General features: G+C 68.0%; 6 protein-coding genes across 6 annotated transcripts in view; 4 read left to right on the forward strand and 2 right to left on the reverse strand.

The window, feature by feature from the left end:
• Positions 1-694: 694 nt before the first annotated feature.
• On the forward strand, positions 695-2,727 carry CHLNCDRAFT_142313 (hypothetical protein; the record flags this gene model as incomplete). The annotated part of the gene is made up of 8 exons (XM_005850097.1): positions 695-902; positions 1,068-1,189; positions 1,357-1,510; positions 1,634-1,753; positions 1,864-1,925; positions 2,114-2,213; positions 2,361-2,538; positions 2,649-2,727. The coding sequence occupies 8 exons, from the start codon at positions 695-697 to the stop codon at positions 2,725-2,727; spliced, it is 1,023 nt and encodes a 340-aa protein (XP_005850159.1).
• A 697-nt stretch (positions 2,728-3,424) lies between these two features.
• Positions 3,425-5,349, forward strand: CHLNCDRAFT_142314 (hypothetical protein; the record flags this gene model as incomplete). The annotated part of the gene is made up of 7 exons (XM_005850098.1): positions 3,425-3,593; positions 3,712-3,833; positions 4,027-4,180; positions 4,293-4,412; positions 4,589-4,650; positions 4,774-5,051; positions 5,211-5,349. The coding sequence occupies 7 exons, from the start codon at positions 3,425-3,427 to the stop codon at positions 5,347-5,349; spliced, it is 1,044 nt and encodes a 347-aa protein (XP_005850160.1).
• A 209-nt stretch (positions 5,350-5,558) lies between these two features.
• CHLNCDRAFT_142315 (hypothetical protein) lies at positions 5,559-9,276 on the reverse strand (the record flags this gene model as incomplete). The annotated part of the gene is made up of 12 exons (XM_005850350.1): positions 5,559-5,759; positions 5,944-6,149; positions 6,313-6,424; positions 6,663-6,777; positions 6,950-7,074; positions 7,238-7,312; positions 7,425-7,642; positions 7,843-8,084; positions 8,196-8,324; positions 8,527-8,675; positions 8,825-8,895; positions 9,117-9,276. The coding sequence occupies 12 exons, from the start codon at positions 9,274-9,276 to the stop codon at positions 5,559-5,561; spliced, it is 1,803 nt and encodes a 600-aa protein (XP_005850412.1).
• A 982-nt stretch (positions 9,277-10,258) lies between these two features.
• CHLNCDRAFT_57123 (hypothetical protein) lies at positions 10,259-14,561 on the forward strand (the record flags this gene model as incomplete). The annotated part of the gene is made up of 14 exons (XM_005850099.1): positions 10,259-10,364; positions 10,520-10,613; positions 10,801-10,849; positions 10,985-11,029; positions 11,139-11,169; positions 11,264-11,283; positions 11,502-11,604; positions 11,846-12,003; positions 12,357-12,461; positions 12,567-12,903; positions 13,089-13,299; positions 13,448-13,559; positions 13,714-13,940; positions 14,134-14,561. 14 exons carry the CDS (start codon positions 10,259-10,261, stop codon positions 14,360-14,362), a joined length of 1,827 nt encoding a protein of 608 aa, XP_005850161.1. The 3' UTR covers positions 14,363-14,561.
• Positions 14,562-14,684: 123 nt separating this feature from the next.
• On the reverse strand, positions 14,685-17,176 carry CHLNCDRAFT_7378 (hypothetical protein; the record flags this gene model as incomplete). Its single annotated transcript, XM_005850351.1, has 7 exons — positions 14,685-14,851; positions 15,039-15,388; positions 15,510-15,732; positions 15,982-16,167; positions 16,308-16,422; positions 16,545-16,835; positions 17,051-17,176. Coding segments are annotated over 7 exons (1,458 nt in total), but the record flags the coding sequence as incomplete, so codon positions are not given.
• A 1,123-nt stretch (positions 17,177-18,299) lies between these two features.
• CHLNCDRAFT_57124 (hypothetical protein) overlaps positions 18,300-23,966 on the forward strand; it is a gene marked incomplete at its 3' end in the record, with an annotated part of 14,179 nt that continues 8,512 nt past the window's right edge. Inside the window, exons 1-16 of the mRNA XM_005850100.1 lie at positions 18,300-18,812; positions 19,007-19,134; positions 19,280-19,402; positions 19,581-19,678; positions 19,847-20,165; positions 20,305-20,589; positions 20,734-20,853; positions 21,019-21,157; positions 21,368-21,534; positions 21,740-21,883; positions 22,091-22,252; positions 22,461-22,602; positions 22,779-22,949; positions 23,101-23,185; positions 23,387-23,612; positions 23,821-23,947. Coding sequence (XP_005850162.1) covers positions 18,725-18,812; positions 19,007-19,134; positions 19,280-19,402; positions 19,581-19,678; positions 19,847-20,165; positions 20,305-20,589; positions 20,734-20,853; positions 21,019-21,157; positions 21,368-21,534; positions 21,740-21,883; positions 22,091-22,252; positions 22,461-22,602; positions 22,779-22,949; positions 23,101-23,185; positions 23,387-23,612; positions 23,821-23,947 — 2,524 coding nt within the window. The 5' untranslated portion in view covers positions 18,300-18,724. The remainder of the gene's footprint in view (positions 18,813-19,006; positions 19,135-19,279; positions 19,403-19,580; positions 19,679-19,846; positions 20,166-20,304; positions 20,590-20,733; positions 20,854-21,018; positions 21,158-21,367; positions 21,535-21,739; positions 21,884-22,090; positions 22,253-22,460; positions 22,603-22,778; positions 22,950-23,100; positions 23,186-23,386; positions 23,613-23,820; positions 23,948-23,966) is intronic.

Genomic DNA, 23,966 nt, shown 5'->3' on the forward strand with positions numbered 1-23,966 from the left:
CTGCTTGATCCGGATGATGCCCTCTACATCTGACTTAGTGAGAAACACATTCTTGGCGCCGTTTTGGCGCCGTTCTAAGGCATAAAGGATGACAGGTTGGTTCATAATTTTAAATTTGCGGCAGCTGCGGGGTGCGGGAGGGGAGAAATAGAAGCCTTAGAGACTCTGAAAGGCGAAGGAAAGGGAGGGATCGCGGGAGAGAGCGTGCCTGATGAGCCAGACGAATCGGGGGAGGTGCCACATCAGCGGGCAACACATGAGAGGCGTGCTGTGGAGGCTGTGCGCTCCTGGAGACACCGCGGAGCTTGTGTTGTCTGTGGTGCTTCACTGTGAGCTGCCAGCTGCCCTACACCAATACCATCAGGGCGGTAGGGGGGCCCACATCAAAACATGTTTTGATCACTGATACTGTAGTATGGGCAGACAGACGTGTCCCCACGGCTCCAAGCGCAGGGCGGCAGCCCTGTTTGGAGCCTGGCTGACGCTGCTCTGCCTTGCATTGCTCCAGGTGGGCCGCCGCCGCCGCTGCCGCCGGCCTTGGCCCACCCTTGCATCACACCGCCCCAGCTCTCATTTGCTGCCCGTGGCTGACCTGAGCGACCGCTTGGCATGCATGCAGGGGTGTGGCATTTGGGGGCTGCCGCACGGCAAGCAGCCCAGGCAGGCACCAGCCTCCGGCCTGACTCCCCCGAAAATGCCGGCGGTTGGCAGCGGGAGGGGCGGTGCGAGTGGGAGCGACACCGGCCGGCTGAGCTCCCGCGTCACGTGCGCGCGTAAGCGCAGCGACGTGGCGTACATCACACCCAGGGAGGTGGACCTGCAGCAGCAGCGGCACTGCGCTCTCAAGGAGACGGGCGGCCACCCACCGGGCGGTTACCTTGCCATCTGCACGACTGTGAGAAGTGAGTGTGTCATGATCTTGGCAGGGTTTGCCAGGATTGCAGCCTGCGTGCGGTGCAGGGCAGGTGCTGGATGCTGGTTGTTGTGCTGTTCAGAGCGGCAGCAGGCGAGCGGCCCGATCCCCCGATGAGCCCACACCATCACCCGCATGCGGGCCTGTGCTGCAGACCAGCACGCCGAGCTGCCCGAGTGGCTGGACTACCACCGCCGCCTGGGCGTGTCCCACGTGTATGTCATGGACGACGCCAGCCAGCCGCCGCTGGAGGGGGTGCTGGCGCCGTACATCGAGGTGCGGGCGGGGCGGGGGCGGGGCGCCCGCTGGTCACCCTTGGGAGAAAGGTCCACACAACCGCCTGGCAGCCTGCGCTGCAACTGCCCAAGCATCTAGGTGCTGTCCTGCTGGGCCACGGCAGCAGCAACCTGTCCTCAGCCTGTACCTCCCCTGCGCCCCTGCAGGAGGGCCTGGTCACGCACCGCATGCTCAAGCGTGTGCCGGAGATGCAGGCGGAGATCCGGGAGGCGACGTGCCACGAGCCCTACATCACACACAAGCAGCTCATGGGCTACGCCTACTGCCTGATGGACTATGGAGTGCGCCACCAGTGGATGGGTGGGCAGCCCGCTGGCGTGCTCATTCCTGCTGCACGCCAGCTCCTAGCACAGGAAGGTGGTTCCACCTCGCTGTGCCCTGCCATCAACCGTCTCGTGCCGCCGCACCCCCCTTTTGCCGCAGCCTACATCGATATTGACGAGTTCTTTGTTTTCTATGACTCCACGCCCGACCTGCCCACGCTGCTACATGAATATGAGGGCTACGGCGGGCTGGCAGTCAACTGGCGCATGTTTGGCTCTAGTGGGTGACTGGCTGTGCATCCCGCCCCAAGCTGGGCCAGCCACAGACGCTCAGCTGTTGCCGAGTGCTCAGGGGGGTCCAGCCACGCGTGTGTGCACTGTGCCATGCAGGCGGGCATAAGAAGAAGCAGGGCAACACGCTGCGCGCATACACCAAGTGTTTCGCTCCAAATGTGAACTGGCTGCAGATGTTGCAGTTCACTGAGTTGCCTGTTTCCAACCTAGCACTGGGGCTGCCATGTTGCCTATGTTGGACACACCGGCATGGTGCAGCATAGCTGTGCAGTTTTCCTGCATGCTGCTGCCTGCCGCGTTGCAGCTAACAACTGGACCCGCCTGGCGCACTCTGCTGCACCCACAGAATGGGGAGAACACGCAAATCAAGACGATTGCCAACATGCAATATCTGGCCAGGATGGCAGGGCCGCATGACGCTTTCTACCCGCCAGGCCACTTCACTGGTGCGCTGCCAGGCGGGCCAGTTGGAGACTGCATATTGTATACTGCGCTATGTTGTGCACCCTAGCATCCATGCCAATGCGCCGGAGCATCCACACCAGCTTGTAGCTGACGGTGCGGCCGGCCTGCTGCTGCCGCCGCCGCCGCAGTGAACCCATCCCGGGAGCCGGTGGTTGGCCCTCTGAGCAACGGCGCAGACTACTCGCGCCTAGCCCTGCACCACTACGCCATCAAGTCCAGGGAGGATTTTGAGGAGAAGATGGCTCGGGGCGACGTGATGGGGGACCGCGGCAAGCTTCACGACTTCTGGGACCGCATAGAGGCGGGGTGCGCCATGGGGGTTGCAGGGCGGGCATGCTGCGCTGGCTGGGCCTCTGGTTTGCAGCTGGGGCTGGGGCTGATGCCCAACGTGCCCCCACCCCCACCCCTCCATGCAGGTCGGTTGACAACTGCACAGCTGGTGTGGAGATGCTGCGGCGACTACGGCGCGGCAAGGGCAAGGCCGATAAAGACTGAAGCCCCCTGCCCACCACATCCTGCAGCAATCAATCCATTTGTGAACCTTCGCCCAAGCTCGACAACCAGCACTGCTATCTCTGCTCCAAACGCTCATGCACACACACATGCTCATGCACACACACATGTTTATTCTGTCGATCTTGTTCCTCATCATGTCGCACCTACAAACGGCCAAAGTCCTTTGTGAAAGATGCACATCAGCTCAGGCACCTGCAGCAAATGCGGTTGGGCATCGGTGGCGACAGGTGGCGCAGGCGCGGTACAAATGTGCCTAGCCGCCCAGGCCACCGGCAGAGTGCATAGCCCATTTACCTCTTGTTCGCGGTGCGCCTGCAGGGCGCCCCGCAGGGCAATCACTGGGTGGCGTCCACCGCCATGGGGGCCGACGCGGCAAAGATGAGGAACAGCTACGGCGGCTTGCCATTGTTTCTTCTCTTGTCAACGGCGCTTGGCGCGTTTTCACTGCTCCAGGTCGGTGACGGCCGCACCCTGCTGCCGCCATCCGCTGCCGCCGCGCCCTGCGCCGGCTGCCTGCTCTCACCCATGCCCATTCAGTTGGCCCACATGCTGCCTACAGGACTGCCGGTACACAGTGAGACTCACAGCCCCGACGAAGCAGGCAGAGGCGCTGCCCCCTCCTTTCAGCGAGGGAGGCGGCGAGGCGGACAGCGGCGCACCCACAGCCAATGCCAGCATGTCAGTTCCTCTGACTTCCAGTGTGCCTTGCGAGCCCATCGGCATAACCCCCCCGTCGACTCTCACCGCCAGAGAGCTGGACCTGCAGCAGCAGCGGCGCTGCCTGGCGGGGCGGCCCGGCTGGCGGCCGCCGGGCGGCTACCTGGCCATCTGCCTGGCTGCAAGAAGTGAGGCGGGGCTGGCACGCGGCGCCCGCAGCCGACCTGCGCACCGCGCTCTGCGCATGGCGTGGGCTGGGTGTGGCAGGGGCAGCGCGCCGACTGCCGCCCCCGGTGCCGCCTGCAGACCAGCATGCCGAGCTGCCCGAGTGGCTGGACTACCACCGCCGCCTGGGCGTGTCCCACGTGTACGTCATGGACGACGCCAGCCAGCCGCCGCTGGGGGAAGTGCTGGCGCCATACATCGAGGTGCGGGGCGGGGCGGGGGCGGGGAGCTCACAGGGTAGGCCGCCCAGGCACGTGCAGCGTGCAGCCAGCTGTCCTGCCCGAGGGAAGCACGCCAGCTGGGCAGGCCTGGGCTGCGCAGCGTGTGCTGCAGCCCCGGCCATGCTGGGGCGGCATCTGGCTCTGGCACCCAGAGTGTGTGTGTGTGTGTGTGCAGGAGGGGTTGGTCACGCACCGCTACCTGGAGGACTATGCCGCCATCCAGCAGGAGTTGAAAGACACGACCTGCCACGATCCCCAGGCCCACCACCGCCAGATGATGATGTATGCCCTCTGCCTCCGCGACTACGGCGCAAGGCACCAGTGGATGGGTGCGGGGAGCGGGGCGGCCTGCTGTGGTGTGCATGAATCCGCAAAGCTGGCTGCTCTCCATCCCACACTCCTTCTCCCTGTGTCTCCCCTGCTGCTCTCCCTTTGCCGCAGCCTTCATCGACATTGACGAGTTCTTTGTGTTTACTGACGGCACAGATGACCTGCCCGCCCTGCTGCGTGGGTTTGAGGAGTACGGCGGGGTGGGGGTGAATTGGCGCTTCTTCGGGTCAAGTGAGCGTGGGGCGCAGGCTTTGCCCTGATCTGTGTTGCTGGCAGATCATGGAGCCGATTGGCGGGAGTGAACGGCGTAGGTGTGTGGTGCTGGTAATTCTCTCTAGCTGCTGTTGATTCGTCTCCTTGCCGGAGCAAGGGGGGGTTGATGCTGAGGACCCATGACGTGGATGCAGGCGGGCACAAGAAGCGCCAGGCCAACACCCTGACTGCCTACACCCAGTGCTACGCTGGAAACGTGAGTAGCATCATGCTGAGCTGCTGCGCTGTGGTCGCCGCCGCGTGCTTGCGCACCTTTTGGCTGTGTTTGTTGCAGTTGCCGGCTTTCCAAGTTAGGGTGTATGGCCTGGCTGCCTTGCAGGAGGAGGTGCATCGGCACATCAAGTCTGTTGTGCAGCCGCGCTTCACGGCGCGGATGGAGGGGCCGCACCATGGGGCCTTTGCCCCCGGCTACTTCGCGGTGACCACCTCTGGCAGCAGAGTGGAGGGGGCCTTTGCCAAGAAGCCCACCTACAAGCGCCTGGCGCTGCACCACTACGTCGTCAAGTCGAGGGAGGACTTTGAGGAGAAGATGGCTCGCGGGAACGTGATGGGCGAGGAGAGCCGCCAAGAGTCGTTCTGGCAACAGATAGAGAGCCAGTGCGTGCAGCCCGCTGCTGGCCGCACGTTGGGGGTTGTGTGCAGCAGGGCACACGCTGACAGCTGGCTGGCATGGGCGATATGTGGCACGCTGCTGCTGACCAACGCTGCCCTGTGATGGCTGCCGCTGCTGCTTTGCCCTTGTGCTGTGTGTTGCAGGGCTGTGAAGACGTGCTATGGTGGCAGCAAGGCGTGGCAGCGCATGTTCGGCAAGGAGCAGCAGGCAGAGGAGGAGGAGGAGCAGGGGCAGGGGATGGCAAGGAGGAGGCCAAAGGGTGGAGGAAAAGCCCGGTCCTAGCATTCTTTGTACTTCTCCAATCTGATGTTGATTTCATACATTTCATGTAAGGTACAACAGTCCAGCACATACGAAGCCTGGTTGGCAAAGGCAGTAGGGCATGAAAGCAGGCGATAGGACAGGAGTGACGCCAGGGGTGGGGCCAGTATCGTGGGTCAGGGGAACGCGCCGCGAGCGGCGAGTGGCAGCGGCCAAGCACCAAACGCGTGTCATTTCTTCTTCTTGCGCCGCCGTCGCCTCTTCCTCCTCATGTTCTGCAGCTCCTGCACGTTGGCCAGGGTGCCCGACTGTGCCAGGTCCAGGTGCGCCACCATCACCGCCACCAGCGTCACCTTGTGCCCCTCCTGCGGGAACTCGCCCGCCTCGTCCAGCACAGTCACCCGCACGCGGCACCGCCGGTGCTGCGTCACCTGCACGTGCGGCAACACACAGCATACGCACGCAAGCAGGCGTGAGCGGTGGAGCGGCGGCAGCAGCCGCAGCGGCAGCGCGCGGCGGCGGCAGCTGCTGGACGGCCCAGTGCTGGCCAGCTTGCCAGCTTGGCCATGGGGCCTGCCAGCCAATAAGCGGGCCAGCAGGCAGTGCGGCGCTCACAATGAACCTGGTCATCCAGAAGAGCGAGGCGCGCCGCTGCCACGTGCCATCCAGCTTGGCGGGGGCGCAGGTGCACCCCGACACGCACTCTATCAGCGCCGTCCCCATGCCCCTGTAGCTGCGCAGGTGGGCCAGCCACACCACGGTGTCGCCGCCCGCGCCCTCCTCCTCCGGCCGTGTGTCCAGCTCCAGCTCAGCCCAGGCGCCTGCTCCCCGGGCAGGCGGGCAGCCAAGTAAACGTCGGCGCATGGCAGCAGCAAGCCTCAAGCAGGCACCACAGCCCACGTGTATAACACATACGGTGAACCAGCCAGCAGCACAGGCGCCCCGCCAGGCCCCGCATGCCGAGCTGCGGTGCCCGCCGCCCACCTGGCTCCGTCCCGCGCCAGCCCCACTTCTGGTGCATGAAGTCTTCCGCCTTGGGCCGCTCCGGCAGGTACTCAAACCCGCTGCTGTTCTTCACCACCGGCCTGAACTCCTCCTGCACAACATGCGGGGCAGGCGCGTGGCACCGAGCGTGAGTGGCAGCAGCAGTGCTGGGCATGCGCAGCGCGTGCATGTGGGTGTGGGGCCCCAGCCCAGTGGCCGGCCTGCAGGCAGGGGCGGGGCGAGCGGCGGGGCAGGGCGGGCCCACTTGCCATCATGGCGCAGAAGCCGGGGGTGGCGTCTGCGTTGTCTGGGGTCATGGGGGCGGGCATGCGCGGCAGGCGCGGGTCCACCCTGCGGTCAGCCGTGTACACCGCCTCGCCCGCCTCCGCCTCCCACACCGCACGCACCAGCGGCTGCGCCAGCAGCTCGGCCAGAGCCTGGTGGCCCAGGTTGCCGGGGTGCATCCTGGGAGGCGCAGCAGGTGGCCAGGCAGCAGAGGGTGGATGGCTGGTCAGAGATGGATACCAAGCTGCGGCCTGCCAACCGGCCCGCCAGGCACGCCCCAGCGCCGGCCGGCGTGCATGGCCGCCTGGTTGGGCGCACGGACAGGCGGGGGGCGCAGCCGCCCGCCACCTACCCGTCGACAAGGAAGAAAGGATCCAAGCCCTCTGCGGGGTGCGACACGGGGATTGTTCCCATGATGACGGTCCCGTTGTCGGCCAAGTAGCGGTGCAGCCTGCCTGCCATGGGCACCTTGTCAACCTGCGCCACGGCAGGACACCCACAATGCATCGTCCAATGCTGCGCGGCAGCCACAGCAGCCAGGTGCGGGCCTGCGCCACTGCCTGGCCCAGCTTCCAAGGTGTGGCCCCCCCAGCCAGCACCACACGCCGGCCACCCTGGCCACGCAAGCAGTTTGGCGCACCCTGAAGCGGTCTATGTTTGCTGCCATCAGGTGGTATGCGGCCGCCCGGATGGAGAGCGTGGGTATGTCGTAATACTGCAACAGGGGGGCACGGCGGGTGTGGTCCAGGGTGGGGGGCAGGTGTGCGGCACAGGGCAGAGCCTTTGCAGCCTGGCCTGCCCGCCCGGCCTGCCGGCGGCCTGCGCACATGTGCCAGCTCCGTCAGCTGGCCCTCTGGCTGGTGGTAGAACACGCCGCGGTCCAGGCCGTCGCCGGGCGACTCCCACCACGCATAGTGGTGCAGCATGATGATGGCTGGCCGGCTGGGGTACTGCAGCAGCCTGCGCAGCAGCTGCTCAAAGTTGCGGCGCTCTGGCGAAGTGAACTGCGCCTCGCTCCTCTCGTTGACCGAAAACTCCAGCGTCACTGCAGCGGCGTGGGCGGCACGGCATCGTGGCGGCAGCCTGGGCCCACAGCACACCGACACCAAGGCACGTCGAGGCAAAGAGGAGGTGAGCCTGGCCACCACATGCATGACTGCACATGCATGACTGCACATGTGACTGTTGGGAGGCAGCTGCATGCACACGGCTGCTTCAAGCCGCCTGGCGATCAGCAGCAGTCACCTAAATCCACATCCTGCAACATGTGGTAGCGCCCAAGCATGACACTCAGCAGGAAAGGCGGCACCGGGTCTGGGCCATGCCGGGGGGGGGCAAGCCGGCAGGAGGAGGCTCCGCCCGCCATGCGCAAGCACATGTGTTGCTGGCGCGTGCGGCAGCCCACCTCGGGGACGTGGTGTTTCAAGCAGGTGGCATACAGGAAGGCTGTGGAGGCCGCGATGGCTTTGTTCACAAACACATGGTCCCTGCAGCACACAAGCAGAGGAGAGCGGCTGAGCTGGGCACGCCGCCGGCTCTGGACATCAACAGCGTCCAGGCCAGCGCGCTGCAACCCATGGCCGCACGCTCCTCCCCACCCGGGACATAGTACTCCGCATCGCCCTGCTGGGCAGGCTTGCCTGTGCGGGAAGGCCTGCTGTATGAAGCTGAAGAAGAGGTCCACATAGCTGCCGCCCTTCCTGCTGGCCCCGCCGCCGCCCGTCACGCTGCAGCCCCCAACAGCGGGCACAACAATGGACACAGCTTGGCATCGCCAGGAGCACATGGGCACATGCCAGCAGCAGCAGCGGGCTCACACCACAGGCAAGGCGAGCAGAGCTGCGGCCTGGCCCAGCCAAAGCCGATCGCATCGGCCCCAGAGCAGCCCCCAGCAGGCAGGCAGGCAGGCAGGCAGGCAGGCAGGTGCACCTGCCACCCAGCGTGTAGACCTTGATGGGCTTGCCCGCCAGCAGCTTGTTGGCCAGGCGGTTGAGCCTGCCGCCGCTGCCATAGTAAGTCTCCCCACGCCGCAGCTCCTCCTTGGTCAGCACCGGCTCCCAAGGCAGCTTCAGCCGCTTCTGAGGGCACGAACGCAAGCACGCATGTTGGCAGGACATGCTGGGGTTGGTCCAGGCTGAGGAGCAGGTGCGAGGATGCAGGGCGGAGGCCGGCGGTGGCGGCTGCCACCAACAGATCAGCTGCGGGACCCCACCGCTACCGCACGCACCGGTGGGGGCGGGACAGGTGGCGGCGCTGGCATCGTCGGGAGCACCATGGAGCGATCGCAGCGGAAGCTGCCTGCAAGTGGGCAAGTGGCAACAGAGCAGCAGGGGGGTGGCAGTGAAGCAAAGGCCCATGTGCCTGCTGCCCCACCGCTGAACCGACGCCCGCCAGCTGCAACGCGCCGCAGGAAGCAGGGCCCCGGGGAGAAGCCGCAAGTTATGAAGAGAGTCAACAGCCCTTGCTGCGCTTTGCAAAAGCGCTGTTTGACACAGAAGAGCCAACCACTCGGCGCTCACCAGGCCCGAGCACAAGAGCAGGCGCCCCCGTGATCAGCGCGCCAATGCCGATGACCAGACAGACGCATATAAGCTGCGCCTGCGATACCAGCGGCTTGCGGCTGCCGGGGCGGCCGGTGCTGCCTAAAGGGCCCTCATACACCGGCTCCGCCTCTGTCATCGTGCCAAAATTTGAACAATTTGAAAGTGGAGTTAAGGAGGGGCCTTCCAGGATGACAGGCCGAGATCCAGACAGGCCCGGTGGCGCCAGGCGGGCGGCGGCGGCGTGATGAGCACTCATTCACTCTTCTGGCCACCCAATTGCATCTGAGCTGACAACATTCTACTGATCAAGCTGATGCCTGTTGGTACAAGCAGTGCTGTGTCTTTGAGCTCATCTTCTATTCCTACCGCCTCCAGGCTGTCCGTTCAAAACCATGCAATGCATTGAAGGTGGGTATGGCTCGGGGGGATTCAGACGGGCCTGCATTCATGGTACATGCTGCAGCTGCATCCATGCATGGATTCCCTTCTGCCAATGGAACTCATCATTGCAGCTCTTTGATGCAAGATTGCCACCGCACTCACGGCGGGCATCAGCGGCTCGCTGGTTTCCTGTCGGGAGCTTGGCAACTGTGCCCTCTTACATTATAATTGGCCAGACAGTACATCAGGTGTATCCATCAGCATTACATGAACATAAACGTCACCATGGGAGAGGGAGTGTGCCATTGCGCTACATGCACCTGCATGGCGGGCGGAGGCCGCCCATCTGGCGGTGACGAGACGCGCCTGGAGGAGATGATCCCTCTTGAGCTCGGCGCATCATCTTTCCTTCTGCACATTGTCCAGTCCAGTCTGCACGTTCCCTTGTGCAATCGTGCTTCAGATAGCATCACCCCCCGGTGTCGCAGAGCGAAGGACCCGAACGATGGCGGCCGCTATGGTGCAGACCAAGCTGCCATGCACTTCTCAGGCACGATGGCAGGCGGCGGGAGGCAAATGGAGGAGTGCGGGAGTCTCGGCTGGCCGGCTCCCCTCACCACACCGTGCACCACACTGACTCGTCCAGCCAGCCCGCCTGATCTCTGCCGCAGTGCTTCAAGCCGATGCGCAGCATGGCGACGCCGGGCAGGGTGTTTTGTGCAGCGGCGCCGCGGGCCATGGGGTCGGCGGCGAAGCAGGCAGCGGGCGCGCTCGTGGGCGTGGCGGCTGCGGCCGCCCTGCTGCTGCCCGCCATGCCTGCCCTTGCAGTCTCCGGCGGTGGCGGTGCGTCCCGTCAGGGATCAGGGCATGCCCTGGGTGCACGTTGGCCAGCTGTGCATGGGCAGAGGAAGGCGCAGCGCTCGGCTCACAACCACCCACACGCCGCTGCCCTTAGCTGGCTTACCGCATGCCTCCATCCCCTCTGGCCCTGCCCGCAGGCAGCGGCAACAGCCTGGCCTTCCAGGACCTGTCTGGCCAGGACCTGCGCAAGAACAAGTACACCAAGGCCGACCTGCGTGGCACCAACCTCAGGTGCGGCGGGGGGCGGGGCGGGAGCACGGTGCAGGAGCCGCCCATCACAGCAGCCAGGCAGGAATGCAATGCAACAGGAAGCAGGAAGGGACGTGGGGACCTTGCGGGCCAGCCAGAGCACTGCGTGCGCCACATGCATCTCCTGAGCATGGGGCCCCTGCTCCGCCACCACCCCGGCTGCCTGCAGCAATGCCAACCTCGAGGGAGTCACCCTTTTTGGCGCCCTTGCAACCAACGTCCGTGCACTCTTTGCCTTGTCACACATTGCATTCCGCTGCTGGTGACACCATGCATCGGCCGCACATGATGAATAGGCGGTTGGGAGGGCAGTCTGCCATGGGCATCGAACCGCTGCGCCGATGTTATTGCAGGCCAACTTCTCTGGAGCCAACTTGCGCAACGCCGACCTGGAGTTGGTGCGTACCACGCCTGCGCCAGTGCCGTGCAGGAATGCCTTGCGCTTTGCCGATGGGTGTCGCTGGTTCCAACCCCACCAGTTCTGCTGATGCCCTCGCCTGTCTGCAGGTTGAGCTAGAGGGGGCAGATTTGAGCAACGGTGAGTCTCCCTGTCTGTCTGTTTCATAGCATCTGGCATACATGACGAGATGCAGTACCACCCACTCACCTCTTACTTGCAATACCTGCTGCAGCAGTCCTGGAAGGCGCCATGGTGGGCCGGAGGGGAGGGGCCGTGGGCTGCAGGGCAGGGTTGTTGGTGCAACCAGCTGGCAGCATGCAGTGGTGCCCTAGCCTGGTACTTTGTTGCGTGGACAGACTTGTGTGCCCTCCGGTTGGGCTGCGGCCTGGCCTGCCTTGCGGCTCGAGAGCCTGGCGGCATGGAACAGGCAAGCATCGTGCCAGATCATCCCTCACCCCCCTGTGTTGCAGCTGACCAACGCGCAGCTAGGACGGGTGAAAAGCATCACGGGCGCCGACTTCACCGATGTTGTGTTCCGCAAGGATGTGATGATGGGGCTGTGCAGAATTGCAGGTGCGACAGAGGCCGGAGGCGATCCCCTTATACGCGGTACCAGGCACTGATGCATGCCCCCTTCGGTCCCGCTGTGCAGATGGAGTGAACCCCACCACTGGCGTTGCAACGCGGGACAGCCTGTACTGCCCATGAGATGATGCAGCTTGTTCGACGGAGAGGAGCGACCGTGGCCCGGTGTATTTACCGTGAGGGGCCTTTTTCTATTCAGCACCGATCCATGTTGGGCAATTTTTTGCAGTGTTTTTGACTTTATGTAAATCAGAGATGAGCATATTGACATCAGAGCATGCATTTTGCTACACCACGGCCGTGGTGTCAACCGCGGTTGATGCTCGGGCCTCCCACCGACTGGCCCCACGCGCCGCCGTGGCGCACATACATGCCAGGGTGGACGATGTGGATTATGAGAGCCTGCGGCCCCGATCGCAATCCCTGGCCCTTGATTTCCTCGCCAGAAGGCCAACCCACTCGGCCTGGCCCAGTGGAACCCTGCGCACTTCCCACCGTCCTGCGTCCAAGCATCTCGCGATCAGCAGCAGATGGCTGCAAGCCTGCGAGGGCAAACAGCGCCCTGCTGCTCGCCCACCGCGCCGCGCCGCGCCCTGGCGTTCAGTAGGAGAAGTTGTGGCAGCGCAGCGGGACAGGCGCGCACATCTCGCTTCCACTTTAGAGCCACCTCAGAACAGCAGCAGGAACAGCAGCAGGGATCGCAGCAGGCTCCGCCGCCGCCGCGCCGCCCGCGCCAGCAGGAGGGTGCCGTCTCCGAGTTGTTCACACCCCAGGCGATCCTCAACTATGACGGCCATATAGAACGGGCCAAGGAGTTCATGGAGCAGGCAGAAGCCAGCCTCAAGGTGAGGAGCAGCAGAACAGGAGGCTCACGGTGCCGGGCCTGGCCACCGTGTGCCGCTCCCGCCATCCAAGCCTCCCGCCCCTCCCATGCTTCACACTTGCTGCAGGACGTGGACAGCCAGATCAGCGAGATGCGGCAGGACATGGAGGTGCCCGCGTGGGCGGTGGGCTTCCTGCGCTGGGCGCGCGGCTTCCACTGTCAGACTCTGGAGGAGGCGCGGAAGCGGCACGCCAGCCTGGTGGCCAAGCGAGAGCGGTACGTGGCGGGGCTGCGCCAGCTGGAGCGCGAGCTGCAGGAGCAGCCGCCCATGTTCCCGCCCGACGAGGGCACCGCCGACTGGGTGGTGCTGGCGGGCTACAACTGGGCCATTGGGCAGGAGGACGACAGCAGCGAGGGCCTGCAGAAGGTGCTGCGCGAGTCGCTGGAGCAGGCCAACAGCCCCAGTGAGTGGCGCCGTGCCCCCCCCCATATTTATATGTACTGTACGCACGCCTGCCCCTTGTGTGCCATGCGGTGCGTCGGGCAGCACACGCACAGAGATGGTTATCGGGCAGGGTGCTGGCGTGAGGGGCCCACCCCGGCGCCTGCCCCTGACGCCGTGCCCCGTGCCTGCCTGCCATGCCCGCAGACAGCGTGCTGTGGGTGACGCTGGTGGTGTGCATGGGGGCGGCGTATGGGGTGGCGTGGGCGGGGTCATGGTGGGATGTGGATGCCTACCGCCTGCTGCACCAGTTCCCAGACCTCGCTGCCTCGGCGCCCACCTGGGTGGCATGGACGGCGCCATACGTGGGAGGCACCCTGCTGGCCTACTCGCTGGCGCCGCCCCTGTTCAACAAGAGGTGTACCGGCTGGGGACAGAGGGGCAGGGGCTGGATGGGGACAGAGGGCGCAGGGGCTGCGAGGCATGCGGGAGGCGGCTGCTGCCGATGCCGATGCCGCGCCCCACGCTGCGGCTCCCTCCCTCTCTCCCTCCCTGCCCTGCCGCAGCATCTTCCGGGTGCTGGCCACCGACCAGCAGCAGTTCTTCCACTCCGTCTCGCCCCCCAGCTTCCTGCTCGGCGCCTTTGTCATCGCCTTCAGCCAGTGCCTGGTGTGGCAGGTGAGGCGCGCCCGCGGCCGGCGCCGGCGCCGCGGGACGAGCCCCTCTCGCTTGCGCTCGCCGCGCCGCCGCTCGCACCATTGGCGGCCTGCCCATGCACCGCGTGCAGCCGGGTTCTTCAGGCCCCTGCCTCCGCCGCCTGCGCCCCCTGCAGGGCCTGTGGCAGGACGTGTTCACGGGCTGGCTGGGCGGCAGCCGCGACGCGCTGCTGCTCACTGACCCCGCGGCCCTGGAGGATGGGGTGCGGGCTAGCATGGGCACGCTGGTGGGCGCCCCGCTCCTTCCCGCCTTCCTGGTGGCGCCCAGCGCCTCCCTGCTGGTGGGCCTGCTGGAGGGAGGCTACTTCTGGGCCATGCTGACGGCGATGGACGCCACCACGATGTGCGCGCTGTGCGGTGGGGCCAGCGCGCGCGCCTGCGTCGCCTGCATCGCCTGCGTCGCCTGCCCGCCGCCGTGGCGCCCGCCCTCCGGCGGGTGCGCGTGTCGGGCCCGTGTGCCTGCTCGCCTCCCACCCGCCGCACCCCGCCCACCTCCGCTCCCCGCTCCCCGCCGCCGCGTGTGCCGCCGTCTGCAGGATGAAGGTGGACACCAGCGATGGCTGGAGGGCCACGCTGGTGGCCGACATCAAGCCCAGCGTGCTGAGCCAGGAGGAGCTGACGCTGGTGGCGGCGCGCGTGGCGCTGGCAGGGTCGTACCTCGCCCTGGAGGCCACCCTGACCGGCAGCCTGTGGCTGTCGGTGGGCACCAGCATGGCCGGCCTGCTGACCGTCATCCTGCTCAGCCGCCGCGGCGCAGGGCCCTAGCCCTAGCCCACCCACGCAGCCCCGCCGCGGCAGCCGGTGCGGCCCGGCCTGGCGGCATGTCTTTTGTATCCTCACACGCTCCGCTGCCAGATTGAATCACCCGCCTCCCCCCAGCGCGCCGCTCGTCCCCTGGTTCTGGTTAACAGTACCTAATGACCGGCTCGGAAAACGAACCTCACTTCATGTAATCTCCAGACGCAGCAGTGGCAGCGCAGGCCGCGCAGGCGCAGCGCGTGCCGCCTGGCGGCGGGCTGCCCCGCCGGGCCCGCTACCGCGCCTGCTCGCCGCTGCCGCCGCCGCCGCCGTCTGCGGCCGGGCCTGGCGCGGCGGGCGGCACCTCTGGCACCGCGCCCAGCACCTCGCCAAGCTCCCGCTCAAACATGACCTTGGCCCGGTTGGTGGAGCCGCCCACCATCACGCCGCTGCCCGCCTGCGCGGCCCACACCTGGGAGTGCGACAGGTAGCTGACCACAGTCGTGATGCACAGGCCTGCGCTCCAGGAGGGGATGGGCGGGGGGACAGCGGTGGCGGTGGAAACAGAGGCGCGCGGCCGCGGGCAGCGCAGGGCGCGGCCAACGCAGCAGGCGCCCTGGCGCCGGCGCCAGCCCGGGCGGCGGGTGCCGCGGCGCGCCTGCCGAGGCCTGCCCGGGCACGCCGCCTGCGCGCCACGCCTCACCTCCAAACCCGGCATACACCAGCGGCACCCCCGGGTCCGCCTTGAGCTCCAGCCCCGTGGCCCCCAGCAGCGCCTCAGGACGGATGGTCAGTCCGTCCACCTGGATCGCCTTGCCGCTGCCGACGCGGCGCACCCCCACAAACTGGCCCCGGCTGTCGTAGAACGACACAGTCTCAAGGTCGCGGGCCAGGATGGAGACGCCCCGGGGCGCGGCGCCGGGCGCGCCCCGCGCCGGGTCCTCCATGGGTAGAAAGGTGGCATACAGCTTGCTGTCGCCGCCTGCAGCGGCAGTGGACGACAGGGCGCGGGCGCACGTGGCAGCGCTGGGTAACAAGCTGCACAGCAGCCTGCTGGCTGGTGTGTGGTGGCCCGCGGGAGTGGCCAAGCGCAGTGGGCCGCCGTATTGGTGCCGCCGTATCGGTGGCAGCAGGCCAAGCAGAGGTGTCAGGCAAGGTGGCAGAGCCCCCCCACCGCCTCCCCCGGGGCGTCAGCCTCCCCCCGCCTCGCTCACCGCTGAGGCTGGCCATGGGCAGCTGGATGGGGGTGTCCGCAGGCGCCACCGCCGACCCCTCCACCCGCAGCTGCAGCGCGCTCATGGACCAGTCGGTCTGGTACGCGGTCACGCCGCCAAACCGCAGCGGCTGGTTCACGCTGACCGTCTTGGAGGCCAGCTGGTTGCCCTCCAGGTCCAGCACTGCAGGCGGGAGGGGCCCGGGGAGGGGAAGGGGCGTGTTGCTGCAGGGGTGCGGGCGCGCCGTGGGAGCCACGCGCCGCCGACGTTCCCTTGGTCGGCTCATGCCCACTCATGGCCCAACCAGCTCCGCAGCAGGCTCCGCCACCCGCTCACCCCGCCGGGCCTGCCCTTCACCTGCGGCGCCCGCCGACCTGCCCCCCACCACATGACACCACCACACCACCCCAGCCGCAGCCGCAGCGCACCCACCGCTGACGTCGCTGTAGAACTGGCGGATGGAGCCGTCGGGGCGCACATCGATGCGGAAGTCGTCGCAGCGCAGCAGAGCCTCCGCGCCGCGGGGGCTCCACGCCAGCGGGCTGGCCGACCGCAGCGCCGAGGCCACCAGCACCTCGCTGCCCTGCGGGATCATCACGCTGCCGGTGAAGCCGCCCACTGCGGCGCGGGTGGAGGGTGCGGCGCGGCCGGGGTGGCGGCGTGAGCGGGGCCGGGGAGCTCAGCGGCTAAAGGTGTGGGTCCCAAGCAGTGGCTGCAACAGGCACGCATGGCCGCGGCAGGCACAGCCGGCTGCTCACATGCGCCCGTCGCAAAGCCGGCCATGCACAGCAGCATGGAGGCGTGCACGCCGATGGGGCCCAGCTTGCCGGCCAGGCCCTTGAACCCGTACAGGCAGCCATCCTTGAGGAACACCTGCAGCAGCCGGGAGCCAGGGCAGCGCCCAGCAAGTGATTGATTGCTCGTGCGCTTGGCTTCGGCGGCACCAGCTCCCTCCGCCAGGCAGACCGCGGCACAGCCCCGCGGCGGCGCCGCACCTGGTACTGCTGGCCCTGCAGCGCGCGCCCCAGGTCTGCCAGCCGCGCGTTGGGCAGCAGCGAGGCCACCTGCAGGCGTGCCAGCGCGTCTGCGTCCCCCTTGAACCGCCACCGCTGCGCCACCTTGACCGCGGGCCACTGGTTGGTGGAGGTGCAGGCCGCCAGGCTGGCGCCCAGCAGCGCCAGCAGCAGCAGGAAGTAGTCGGCTGTGTAGATGTGGTCCAGCTGCAGCGCCCAGATGATGCGCCCCGTCAGGAAGCCCAGCACCCTGCGCCCCTCCTCGGGGTAGTTCTGCGGCGCAGGGGGGTGGGGGTGGGCCCAGGATGGGAGGGGGCAACAAGGCAGCCAGCGAGCCAGCAGTGCCGCGGGGCCCCCGGGCAAGCGCAGCAGCAGCGATGGGGGCAGGTGCAGCGCCCTGCCGCTACCAGCAGGCCGCAACAGTGCAGCAGGCCCTCTGCCCAGCCCAGCCCAGCCAGCAGCCCGTGCTGGCGTACCACACACCGCACCTGGGCATAGTAGCTGTAAGGCTCGCCCTGCTTGATGGTGGTGCCCACAGCCGACAGCGCCCCAATCACCGCCAGCTCCCCCAGCGCCAGCTTCAGGTTGGCCAGCTGCTTGACCGTGCGCTTGTACAGCTGGCGCAGCGGCCCCGGGCCCCGCGGCGGCGGCGGCGGCGGCGGCCGCCCGCTCGTGCTGGGCTGCTCGCCGTCGCTGTCCGACAGGCCGGGGGCTGCGGCCGGGGAGCCTGCAGCCGGGGCACAGCAGCAGGTGTGTGGCGAGGTGAGCTGAATGCGCTCTGACAAGGGGGTCTGGTCTGTACCAGCGTGGCGGCGCAGTCGGCGGCGGGCAGGCAGCGGGCAGGCACCTTCACCTTGCACGCTGCGGCAGGCGACCCGCAGATGCCGCCTGTGGCCTGCGGCCGGCTTGCTGGGCGCCCAGGGCAGCGCCATCCTGTGGCAAGGAGCTGCCAGCAGCAGAGCAGCGACAGCACGGCGCTGCTTGTGCAGTGCGGCGGCAGCCTCTGACTTTAAGCCTGGAGAGGCTGCACGCATACAGCGTTGCATGTCGGCAAAGCCGGCGAGGCGTGGGAGGGTGGCGAGGAGAAGGGGCTCTGTGGCCGGTCGGGCACCTGAACCACGTTGATGACGGTGTGCTGCGACAATGCAGTTGATCATCCGTGGCAGGGGAAGGCCTGTGTCGCCATCCACATCGATGTACGGCGGTACCGGCTCACAGGGACCCGAGTGCTTGTTGCGCCCGGCCGGTGGCACAGCGCACGCAGGGACCGTCGACCATGACTCCTTGACAGCTGCGGGGGAGCAGGCGAGCAAAGTCAGTCCACCATGTCGCAGCCCCAACCCAGCAGGGAGGAGTTGCTTCGGGCGTGGAAGGAACGCAAAGCGGCTGCTGCAGGGGCGGCCGGAGCGGCAGCAGCAGGGCTGCACCAGAAGAAACATGAAAACAGCTTGCAACAGCCGCAGCTGACCAAGGCTGTGCCCGGCCTGCCGCCGCGCCTAGCCCGCGGCGCGGCTCTGGACAAGGAAAACGCCGGCCACGCGCGGTTGGCGGGGCAGCAGCAAGGCAGGCCGGGCGCCGTAGGCGGGCCAGCGGCGGCGGCACCCGACAGCATCCGCAAGGCCTTTGCCCACGGCCAGCAGCAGCAGGACATGCTGCAGGAGTTTGACGCGCTGCAGGGCCGGCTGCAGGCTCTTAAGCGGGAGAGCATGCGGCCGTCCATCAGTGGCGCGGGCGGCCCCGCTCCTCCGTCGCGCCACCACTCTGCTCTGCATGCCACCGCCGCCTCACGACCACCCGAGGCCGCTGCAGCGCGGGCCACGCAACCAGCGGCACCAGCCCGGCCAGCCGAGCCTGACGGTGTGCAGACAGAGAAGGTCTCGGCAGCGCCGCTGGCCCAGCCGGCTGCTGCGGCAGCCCCCGCAGCCGCTGCGCCCCTGGAGCATGCCGAGGAGGACCTTGCTGCCCCGGCGCTGCCTGCCGCGCCAGCAGCCCACCTAGCCTTGCCGGCTGGAGGCGGCAGCACCGGCGTGGGAGGGCTGGCGGCGCGCCTTGAGTCCCTGAAGCGTGAAAGCGTGCGGCCCTCGCTGGTGGGCGCCGGCGCGCAGGGCGTGCAGTTTGAGGCGGCGGGCCAGATCGATGCGCAGGCGCTGACCCGGCTGGCCATGCAGCTGTTTGAGGACGACCAGTTCAAGCAGCTGTGCGAGAAGGGCATGAATGCGCAGCTGACGCGCAGCAAGGACGGCGCCACAGGCGAGTGCTCACCACGGGGCGTGCATGCCTGGGCAGCGCCGGCGCCGCTGTGCGCACTTGGGCTGGCCGCCCTTGATGCCTGGCCTGGGCGGTCTTGAGCCTGCTGGTGGTTGTTCGTGGCGCCTCCTCCTGCCCTGGCCCCCCCACCCCCACCCACACCCTGCCCATCCCGCTGCCTGGCGTGCTGCCCGCAGCCGAGACCAAGATCCAGGAGCTGGCGGGCATAGTGAAGCTGCTGCGCCGCGGCATGGGCCTCATGCAGACCAAGGCCGGCGAGTTCATTGCGGCGGCCTGCAAGTTTGAGAAGGAGGTTGGGCAGCAGGTGCGCGCTGGCGGCGACAGGCGCCACGGATGTTGGCTTTTGGAGTTTGGAGATGTTGCCGCTGTCTCATGCCGCAGCACTCCCATGCAGCAGGCATGTGGTCATGGCTTCTGACCCCACTGTGCATGTGGCTGGCTGGCTGCAGGTGGAGTCTGTGAAGCTGTCCAGCGAGAGCGATAAGCGGGGGATGCAGGTGGAGCTGGCCAACTCGCGTAAAGAGGCGGCGGCAGCTGCCGCTCAGCTCAAGCACGCGCTGGCCAACTGGCAGGTGGGCGTGGCTGGCTGCCAGCCTATCTTGCAGCAGGCGGTGCATGCACTGGTGCGCCTGCCAACTGTCCCATGTTTGTCTTGGTTCCCGCTGTCCCGTGGCACCCTCGCCCGCTGGCAGAAGGCACGGCAGCTAAGTGTTGTCGTGTGCTTGTGTGGGATGGCGGCTGGGGGCGCAGGGCGAGCTGGACATGCAGAAAGGGGAGACCAACCGGCTGAAGCGGGAGATGGAGCGGGTGGAGGGCGAGCGGGAGCGGCTGCGCGAGGAGGCGCGCAAGTGAGCCAGCGCCCCTGCCCCTGTGTTGCTGCTTGTGCCTGCCTCTGCCGCGCCGGCCTTTTCTTTGCGCTGCATGCCATGCAAGCTGCTGCGCTGCTTGGCAGATTGCGCCAAAGTGTATGCTGCTTCTCACTGCCTCGTGTGCCGGCTGGCGCCCCGCCGTGGCAGGCTGGAGGCCAGCAAGCAGTCGCTGGAGGCTGAGCTCAAGGAGATGCGCAAGGCGGCCAAGGAGGAGCTGAGCGGGCTGAAGCTGGAGCAGAACTGTGCGCGGCAGGCGGCGTACGAGATCCGCGAGGCCGCGGAGCGCAGGCAGCAGCAGCTATCCGAGGCGCTGGCGGCGGCTGAGGCGCGGCTGGAGGAGGTGGAGGAGCAGGCTGGCGCGGCGGCGCGAGCGGCAGAGGCGGCGCAGCGCGCGGCCGGCAAACTGGAGAAGCAGCTGGGGGAGCTGCAGGCGGAGCATAGGGAGCTGGGGGAGCAGCACCAGCAGGTGAGGCTGGGGGCTGGGGGGGTGCGTACGGCACAGGGGGAGCGGCATCCGCGCTGGCGTGTGTTGTTAGGACGCCGGCAGGTGGAGGGTTGTCGGTAGCGGCTGAGTCGCTGCACACACTGCCCGTTCTGTGGTGCAGCTGCAAGAGGAGCACGCCTCCAAGCAGCGCGACCACGACAAAGTGGTGGCGGACAGCGCGATGATGCTGGGCGACCTGCAGAGCTGGCAGGAGCGGGCAGAGGCGCTGCTGGCGGAGCTGGAGCGGGAGCGCCAGGCGCACGCCGCCACCCAGGCCAACTATGCGGCGGCGGTGGCGGGGCAGTCCAGCCTGGAGGAGCAGCAGGCGGCGCAGAAGGCGGCCGCCGAGGCGCTCCGGGCGGCCGCGCAGCAGCGGGAGGAGGTGCTGCTGGCGGAGAAGGCGCAGGTGGGGTGGCTGCGGTGGGAGCGCGGTGGGTGTGCCAGAGAGGGGGAGGATGTTTCATTGTGGGCTGCGTTTGCGCATGTTTATTGGGCAGCTGGGACCCTGACAATCGGTTGCTGCCGCTTTGCCGTGCCTGCCTGCCTGCAGGTCAAGGCAGCGCTGGCGGCGGCGAGCGCGGAGCGAGATGAGCTTCAAGCCATGGTGCAGCAGGCGGCGGCGGAGATGCAGGCGGTGCAGCAGAAGGCAGAGCAGGGCAGCTCGCAGCAGGTGGGCGACACAGGCATGCGCGCAGCCACCTCGCTGTGCTGGTACCCTGCGCCATGTCGTGCCTGCGCCGCCAGGGACATGTGCGGCATGCCCGGCTGGCATCTTGGGGCTCTTGGTTGGCGCGACATCCCTACCTGCCCTTGCCTGCCTGCCCACCTGCCGCAGGCCAGCCTCAAGGCGGAGGTGGCGCGCCTGGCGGCCCAGGTGGCGGACCTGAGCGCGGAGCTGGAGCAGGAGCAGGCGGCACGGTCGGCTGCGGTGCGTGAGGCCAAGGAGAAGGCGGACAGGCTGGAGCGGCTGGAGAGTGAGTGGGCTGGGTGTGGTGCGGCGGTGGCTTGGCAGTGCTGGGCAGTGTAATGGGCTTGGCCCCGTTCAGGCGCCTGCCCCTGCCGCTGGCTCCCACCCCTTGGGAAGGCAGCGCAAGGCTCAGTAGGGGCCCCACCTCTGCCGCATGTGTGGGCGCCGCCGCCCGTCACCGCCACGTGCCCGCCCCGCCCGCCCGTGGCCCCTGCAGGCGAGCTGGAGGCGCTGCAGGAGTGCACCATCGGGCTGGGGGCGGGTGACCAGAAGGAGATGCTGACGCGCATGCTGGGCAAGATTGCGGCGCTGGAGGCGGCGGTGGCGGCGGCGGAGGCGCGGCGCCGCGAGTGCCACAACCAGCTGGTGGAGCTCAAGGGCAACGTGAGGAGGGCCCCTTTTTGGGGGGGGTGGCAAGTTGCAGGCTGGGTTGGGGCGTGGTGGGGTGGGTGGGGTGGGTTGGGGCTGGCTGCCGTGCCGTCTCCTCTTCTTGCTGGCTGGGGTGGCTCCATGCTTGCACTGTTCTGTCAAGGCAGGCTGAGCTCCATGCCTGCCCGCACCGCATGCCCGTGCCCCCGCCCGCCCGCAGATCCGCGTGTTCTGCCGCATACGCCCCAACCCGCGGTCGGCGGTGCAGTGCCTGCCCGACGGCCTCAGCGTGCGGCTGGCGGGGCCCGACGGCAAGGAGCATTCCTTTGGCTACGACAGGGTGTTCAGGCCGGAGGCCTCGCAGGTGGGCGGGGCGGGTGCCAAGGGGGGTAGAGGGAGGAGGGAGGGGACTGATGCCGCACGCCAAGCAGTGACGTCCTGGTGGGCGGTGGAGCTGGCGGGAAGGGCGCTGGGAGAGGGAGAGATGGAGCGACCGCCCTCCATGGCACCAGCCCTTCAGCTGTGCCGTGCCTGCTCCTGTTGCGCCTCCCCCACCAACCCTCCCCCCCAGGCCGCCGTGTTTGAGGAGGTCAGCGACCTGGTGCAGAGCGCGCTGGACGGATTCAAGGTCTGCCTGTTCAGCTACGGGCAGACGGGGGCGGGCAAGACCCACACCATGCAGGGCAGCAGGTCGTACGAGGGGCAGGGCATCATACCGCGCGCCATCTCCAAGGTAGGGCCGTGCCCGCGGCGCGCTTACCCGCCCGCAACCGCCTCGTGCTGGCCCGCCGCTGCTGGCCTGCTGCAGCGGAGCGTGCGGCACAGGCGCAGGGGGAAGGCGAGCAGGCACCTCCGCTCCCTTGCGCCAATGCCCCACGCCCCTGACCCCCTACCCCTGGCCCCTGCCCTGCCCTGCCCTGCCCTGCCCTGCCCCCCCTCAGATCCTGGAATCTGTGGGGAAGCTGCGGGACCAGGGGTGGGAGTACCGGCTGGAGGCCTCCTTCATCGAGGTGTACAACGAGCAGCTGCGAGACCTGCTGGCAGACACGGCGCCGGGCAGGCGGGAGGCCGGCAAGATACAGGGTGCGCGCGGGGCTGGGTGCTGGGGGCGGGTGGGCGGGGAGGTGGAGCGGCCGCGCACCGCGTGCACGCTCCCAAGAGGCTGCCGGTGGTGCTGGTGCGGCGATGGGCCACACAGCTCTGCGCCCGCTCCGCCTCCCACCGTCATGGCTGGGCCCCCCTCCTCCGTGTTTTTGCAGAGAACAACGCCATCCAGCACCAGGCCAACGGCGGGCACACGGTGGTGCTGGGCGCGCAGCGGCTGGCGATTGAGAGCAAGGCGGATGCAGAGGCGATCACGCGCAAGGCGGCGGCGGTGCGGGCGGTGGAGGCCACAGCCATGAACGCAGTCTCCTCGCGCAGCCACTCGGGTGGGGCCCGGGGCCTGCGCTGTGTGCTGGAGCAGGCACCGGGCCGGGCCTGCCGGCATCCCTCCCAGGATGGCTGCTGCTTGCGCTCGTGCTGCCCCGCGCTGTGGTCACCCCTCCCCTCCCTGCGTCTTCCCATCCTCGCCCCCCGCAGTCTTCATGCTGTACATCACGGGGCGGCACGAGGCCAGCAGCACGGTGCTGCAGGGCAGCCTCAACCTGGTGGACCTGGCGGGCAGGTGGGGCAGGCGGCGGCGCGGGCGTGTGTGGCCTGGGTGCACGAGGGGGGAGTTGGGAGGGAAGGGCGGCACTGCAGCGCGCAGGCTGGTGCGCAGCCGGGCGACCACCTCGCCACCAGCCGGCCGCTGCTGCGCTGCGCGCTCCTCGCTCACAGCCCCGGCCTCCCCCCCCCCCGCCTGCCCCCGCCCCCTTGCGTGCAGCGAGCGGCTGGCGCGCAGCCATGCGGAGGGTCAGCGCGCCAAGGAGGCGTGCAACATCAACAAGAGCCTGTCCAGCCTGGGCGACGTGTTCCAGGCGCTGGCCACCCGCAGCCCCCACATACCCTACCGCAACTCCAAGCTCACACACCTGCTGCAGCCCTGCCTGGGGGGCAGCGGCAAGACGCTCATGTTTGTCAACGTCAACCCAGAGCCGGAGTCGGTGCAGGTGCGGCGGCGGGGGGCGGGGTGGGGCCTGTTTGCGCGGGAGCTCCCGCCGGCGGGGCCGGGGCCTGCCGATGGGGCAGACCAGCCCCGCCCCGGCCTGGCCGGCCTGGCGCCACCTGGCGCCACCTGGCGCCTCGGCCGCAGCGCCACCACAGCGCACAGGGCGCAGGGCACCACTGAAGCTGCCTGCCTTGCCTCCCCGTCCGCAGGAGTCACTATGCTCCCTGCGCTTTGCCGCCAAGGTCAACCAGTGCGAGACGGCGGCCAAGGGCGGCGCCCAGCGCCACGTCACCACCGCAGAGTGGGGCGGCGCGGGGATGCTGGTGAGGCGGGGCGGTGTGGGGGTGGGGGTGGG

Source organism: Chlorella variabilis (assembly GCF_000147415.1).
Source record: "Chlorella variabilis unplaced genomic scaffold CHLNCscaffold_4, whole genome shotgun sequence".
Taxonomy (NCBI): Eukaryota; Viridiplantae; Chlorophyta; class Trebouxiophyceae; order Chlorellales; family Chlorellaceae; genus Chlorella; species Chlorella variabilis.